Source organism: Octopus bimaculoides, chromosome 1 (genome assembly GCF_046866305.1).
Source record: "Octopus bimaculoides isolate indiv1 chromosome 1, ASM4686630v1, whole genome shotgun sequence".
Taxonomy (NCBI): Eukaryota; Metazoa; Mollusca; class Cephalopoda; order Octopoda; family Octopodidae; genus Octopus; species Octopus bimaculoides.
Genome location: NC_142928.1, coordinates 22,409,366 through 22,416,077, shown reverse-complemented (window position 1 = coordinate 22,416,077; position 6,712 = coordinate 22,409,366). Strand labels below are relative to the sequence as shown.

At 34.7% G+C, this 6,712-nt stretch overlaps 1 protein-coding gene across 2 annotated transcripts in view; it reads left to right on the top strand.

Annotated features, from left to right (window-relative positions):
* The first annotated feature begins 1,596 nt into the window (after positions 1-1,596).
* LOC106878076 (uncharacterized) overlaps positions 1,597-6,712 on the top strand; it is a 25,049-nt gene continuing 19,933 nt past the window's right edge. Inside the window, exons 1-2 of one of the 2 annotated variants that reach the window (XM_014927169.3) lie at positions 1,597-1,937; positions 5,503-6,160. In XM_014927169.3, the coding sequence (XP_014782655.1) occupies positions 5,545-6,160 (616 nt within the window). In that variant the 5' untranslated portion in view covers positions 1,597-1,937; positions 5,503-5,544. Of the gene's footprint in view, positions 1,938-5,396; positions 6,161-6,712 lie in introns of those variants that run through there. The other variant, XM_089349388.1, reaches the window with a different exon arrangement.

Here is a 6,712-nt window from a genome sequence, read left to right as displayed (position 1 = left end):
TAAAAGTAAAAGTGAGAATGTTATTAATGTACAAGTCATTCGAGCGAGATCATTGCCAGTACCACTGGACTGGCTCCTGCGCAGGTGGCACGTAAAATACACCATTTTGAGCGTGGCTGTTGCCAGTACCGCCTGACTGGCCTTCATGCCAGTGGCACGTAAAAGCACCCACTACACTCTTGGAGTGGTTGGCGTTAGAAAGGGCATCCAGCTGTAGAAACTCAGCCAAATCAGATTGGAGCCTAGTGTAGCCATCTGGTTCACCAGTCCTCAGTCAAATCGTCCAACCCATGCTAGCATGGAAAGTGGACGTTAAACGATGATGATGATGATGAAGTAAATTATGAGAAATAAACTTGAGACCTTGGTTAATAAAATATGGGAAGAGAGTGTTACCGATGCTTGATGTAATTGACTGGTTCTACAAGAAACCTTCCTATTAAGAGATGATTGGTAAGGAAGTTAACAAAGGAATTAAGAAGTTAGATAAGTCTGAGGGCTTTGCTAAGTCAGGAGCAACACCATTGTTTTTGATGAGATTATCAAGAGTATGAGATATTCTGATGCAGTAGGATTCCAGAGGATTAAATATTTCAGAGTTTCATGAGGATAATAAATAGTTCTGAAGTATATTGGGTGAGAATAATGGAAAGGACATGTCAGAATTGTTAACCTTATTACTTTGCAATAAGAAGGGGAGTTCAAGAGATGTGTGGAGCTGGAAGCAAAATGAATAGCAGTTATGGTAGTTTTATTGGTGGTAATGCTATTTACAAAATCATCTAGTTGAAGAATGATAAGTAGAAGTATTCCATGAAGTTAGAAGAAATCTTCTTGTTAAAGAAATAAAAAAAGAACTCAACAACTTTAGAAGAGGAGAAGGTTTCTTGGTCACATGAGAGAGAAAAGTATACTTTTGTTTTCTTGTGGTTATCTAACAAGCATTGTAAATAGCCAGGTCAACATGATATACAGTGTAGAGAAAAACATTCTCAGTGAAGTTGTGGCTTCCTTTAAATATCTTCCAATAGAAAATATTGACTTATAATGGGAGGCAAGGTTCTGGATATCTGTTGGATATCGCCTTTCTCCCATTAATTTCTTATTCTTCATGTTGCTAAAGCTCCAGCAGTCGAATAAAGAAGTATTAGGCAAAACGCAGGTTCTCCATTAGTTTTTATTTACAATATATACCTGTTATATTTCTTGTTATTACTACTAATAATTGAAACATAATTTATACATGTGTCTATGTATAAATCCATACACACACACACACGCGTGTGTGTGTGTGTGTGTGTGTATATATATATATATATATATATATATGTATATATATATATATATATATATATATATATATATATATATATATATATATATATATATATATGTGTATATATCTTCTGTCATGTAAACATGAGTCTGTGCAAACAGCAAGCAACAAAACATATCAATATCTCATAACAATGGTTAACCTAGGCTGTTCGCATTGTGTACACACCCAGTACGTGACATCCAGGAGCAGGACGATTTCTACACTTAGACAATACATGGATTAACTCAGAGTTTAAGGAAAAGACAATTGTAATCAGTAGAGGAAGTTTTTGGTGGAGTTGAGGGGGATGACACAGAGTGAGAGGGAAACACGCAAATACTATATACTTGTTCAGTCATTCAGGTGGCTCCATTGTGTGAAAGGAAATACCTAAATGCAGTGTTCTGTCACAATGAAATTCAATGTAAAATTCTGAAATATGCATTTCGTGAATATATCGAGTGTAAGCTTCTATCATTTGATTCACCTGTTTGTTGCTATGTAAAAATATTTTGCATAGTTTGATCATCAAACAATATGGCATGAATGTTATTAGAGAATGTGTTAAAGAATACCGGATTTTACCAAAGATTTTGCTATTATTCAACAGTGAAATGAGGTAAGTTCCTTGAACTACACTTCACTTCCAGGTTATCATTTTAAACATTCTTGGTAGCAAATAGTAGTGTGGCCAAGAAATCTAAGATGCTGGTTTAAGGTATCAGTTTATTCGGTGTTGATTCGAATTCCACTGCTGCCAGTAGTTTTCCAAGGTGGTACCCTAGCATGACTGCAGTCCAATAACCAAAACAAATAAAAGATATAGTAAAAGATGTTCTTGTAGGTTAAATCAGTCTTAATGATAGAATTATTGTGAATATAATTTTTTTTATTTCTTAAAATATCATTTAAAAAATGCATTTTTTTTTTTATTAATTTCCTTTTGATATCAACTTGTCTTAGATTAACCCCCAGTTTTATAATTTAAACTTCCTGGTTTAATGACATCAAAATTAAAACCTTTCATCAAAATTTTGTGTTAATCCATATTAATCCATTGTCCTTATTTGAGGACAGTTGTATTTGGTTCATTTACTGTAATAAAGGTTAACTAGATGCAAAATAGTGCTTGTACTCTTTTACTCTTTTACTTGTTTCAGTCATTTGACTGCGGCCATGTTGGAGCACCGCCTTTAGTCGAGAAAATTGACCCCAGGACTTATTCTTTGTAAGCCTAGTACTTATTCTATCGGTCTCTTTTTGCCGAACCGCTAAGTTACGGGGACGTAAAAACACCAGCATCGGTTGTCAAGCGATGGTGGGGGGACAAACACACACACACACACACAAACACACACACACACACACACACACAAACACACACACACACACACACACATACATACATATATATATATATATATATATATATATATATATATATATATATATATATATGTATATATGTATATATATATATATATATATATATATATATATATATATATATATATATATATATATATATATATATATATATATACGACAGGGTTAACCTGGGTTGGCAAAGCTATTATACTAAATTCTTTATTATTTCCAAAATTAATTGAAACACATATAATATATTTCAACAGAAATATGGCAAGAAAAGGAATAAGGTGCTCGAAACATTAATCAGAATTTGATGATGATGTTGTTCTTATCACTGCAAAACTCCAAATCATAAATTGTCATTTGGAAACTAAAATTTTAATGATCTTGTTGATTTTTTAATGTAATTAAAATTGACTCTATTGTATTAAGATCTGTTCTATTCTTATATAAGTAACAAAATAAAAAATCCTGCATATAACTCAAGAAAATTACATAGAGAATCACCAATATATCAAATCAAACAATGTCCTTGTTAACCCTTTTGTTACCACATTTCTAATGAAATTTATTGCGTTTGTTTCAATTAATTTTGAAAATAATGAAGTGTTTAGTAAAACAACTTTGTCATTATTTTGTTTTCTTGTGGTAATTTAACAAGCATTGTAAATAGCCAGGTCAAAATGATATATAGTGTAAACACACACACACAAACACACACACACACACATATACAACAGGCTTCTTTCAGTTTCTGTCTGCCAAATCCACTTACAAGGCTTTGGTCGGTCTGAGGCTACAGTAGAAGACACTAGCCCAAGGTGCCATGCAGTGGGACTGAACCCAGAACCATGTGGTTGGTACGCAAGCTATTTATCCCACAGTCACTCCTGCGACTACCTGTTAGGAAAATAGTTTTAGAGGTATAAATATCATTATACCTTGCTATGAAAAAACTCAGATGTATGGAGTTAATATTATTAATCCTTCTAGGGCAGGACTCATGATCGTAACATTGTGGTTTCAATTCCTGGACCAGGTAATATGTTGTGTTCTTGAGCAAAACATTTCATTTCATGTTGCTCCAATCCACTCAGCTGACAAAAATGAGTAATCCTGCAAAGGACTGGCGTCCCATCCAGATGGGGGATTTGTACACCATGGAAACCAAGAAACCAACCCACATGACTCACAAATTGTTTTATCAGTTTCAGTTCAAAGTTGTGGCCATGCTGGGGCACCGCCATTTTGCTACACTGTTGTTATTGAGAGCTTCCTCTGTTATGTGGCATTTCGTGAATAAGGAAGTTTGATGTTGCTACCCTCATTTGCACTTTCCACCGCGAGGTAGGTTCATCTGGGACTCTCAACAGGAAGAGGTCCAGTTTTGATTTGAAAGCACCTACATCCACTTTGTGTAGGTCCCTCAGGCTCTTTGGGAGAATATTAAAGTTACAAAGAGAATATCAAAGAATATTAAAGTCACAAAGGTAACTTTACTTTTTTTTTTTTTAGCAATCTGGCAGAATCGTTCACACACTTAGTTGCATTTTGTCTACCTATACATTCTGAGTTCAAATGCCACTGAGGCCAACTTTACCTTTCATTCTTTCAGGGTTGATAAAATAAATACCAGCTGAATACTGGAGTCGATTTAATCAACTTACCCCCTCCCAAAATTGCTGGTTTTGTGCCAAAATTTGAAATCAGTATTATTAATCCTTCTACTCTTACTTCCATCTAAGGAATTTAGCTAATCCTTTCATAAGTGTTGGAGGATAATATGATTTCAATATGAATTAGAGATAACTATATCTTGGGATAGAATGTTGGCTGATCCCACATAATTAATCTTCAGATAAAATACAATAATAGAAATGAAAATTTCAAAGACGGTAAGCTGGCAGAAACGTTAGCATGCCAGGCAAAATGCTTAGCAGTATTTCATCTGCCATTACGTTCTGAGTTCAAATTCCGCCGAGGTCGACTTTGCCTCTCATCCTTTCAGGGTCAATAAATTAAGTACCAGTTACGCACTGGGATCGATGTAATCAACTTAATTCCTTTGTCTGTCCTTGTTTGTTCCCTCTATGTTTAGCCCCTTGTGGGCAATGAAGAAATAAGGAATGAAAATGTTTAGTACCAGAAATATGTGCAGGTGGGTATGAAATCACAAGCTGAGCTACTATATAATATAAAAGATATATAATTTGTTGTGAAGGCATGAGTCCAACACCTTAACCACTAGGCTCAGAATCATAAAGTAATGAGTTCAGTTCTTGGACTGGGCAGTGCGTTATATTCTTGAGCAAGGTACTTCATTTCATGTTGCTCCAGAGTAGTCAGTTGAGAATGAGTACCAACCCCATGCAGGTGTAGACCTATGTCTCTCCAGCTGTCACTTCCTTCATGTTTTATTAGGTCAGGGATGAGGTATCTGAAAGTGTGCCTGTGTTTGCTTATTACTACATAGGCATCTGAAGTAATTACCAAAAGTATGGTACATGCAACAAAATCATACATACTCACAAATGATGACTATAGTGTGGGTTTTTTTTTTTTTTCCTTTTTTATTATCAGTCTTTTCAGTTCAAATAATATGAAACCATTAATTAGTGATAAATGGTTTCATATTTTTTGCATTAATGATGAAGTTTAGTGTAGGTTCTGTGATTAATTTTGATATTTACTTAACTCTGCTTAGGTTAGAATTAACACTGTTTTGTTCTTAAATAACCATTAATCTTCCCATTTCCAGCTCTAGCAAGAAGGAAATTTTTTTTTGCCTACATACTAACACTTGTCTTTTGCAGATATTCACCAGCTACAGAAGTGCTGGGTATTTTGCTTGAAATATGTCGATAAGATATAAGTTCTTTGGCTCAGCATCTCTTCTGACCCTGTACAGTTTGCTTCTCATCATAGGAACAATAAGACTTAGTCAGAGCTCACTATGGGACTGGCAGAAAGAAGACAAGTTTGATCACCTTGATAGCTATATGAAACGTATCACTAAAGAGAACTGCCATTCAAAACAGAAAGCTGATCTTCTCCTGCGTCAAGACAGTGTTTCACAGATACCACGATACAACCAACTCTTGAGCAAAGTTTTCTATCGCAACAGAACTGGATTAGTTCATCTGCACAATTTAGCATTAAATAGAGCCTACTTTCACAGTTTCATCCTGCAAAGGTTTAATCGATCAAAGGATTTTGTTAATCTGCCTGGATGGTTGTATCTCTATATGAGTGTCACAGCTAATGTTAACTCTCACCCTAACCTTGTCAATGGAAGTTCCATATTTTTTGATAACAACTGCCATTATCCAAACTGGATGAGGTTCTTACCTTTTAATAAAACTCTACCTTTGTTTGCACCATCAGCCTGGAGATATGATGATACAAGGGATTCAGAAAATTTTTTGCGTGAACCAACACTGAGATCCACAAAAGTTGTTGACATGGGAACAGGTAAAGATAAAGCATTTTTTTTCTTCTACCACACTGACTAATGCTGCTGCTGCTGCTGCTGCTGTTGTTGTTATTATTATTATTATTATTATTATTATTATTATTATTATTATTATTCAGTAGTTTTATTTTTATAACATGCTTTCACTTCACTACCGAGCGCAGCTCTGTGCGCCTTGGGTATGTGCTGTGGTTTGCTGTGGTGCTCTTATGTTTACTGTATTGAAAGTGTTTTGCGTAGAATGTGTGCAGTACCCAGTAGTGCAATTTTCTGTATGTTATATATATTTGTAAGTCCTGCTATTTTTGTTATGTATTTGTCTGAATATTTTTTTATTATACCTAAGGCACCTACTATGATAGGAATTGTTTCTGTTTTTAGATTCCACATTCGAGTTATCTCTATTTCCAGGTCTTTGTATTTTGAAAGTTTTTCCATTTCTTTTAGAGAAACGTTGTCATCTGCTGGTATTGAAACATCAATTAGAAGGCATCTTTTTCCTTCATGATCTTTGACAACTATATCTGGTCTATTTGCCTTAATTTCTCTAT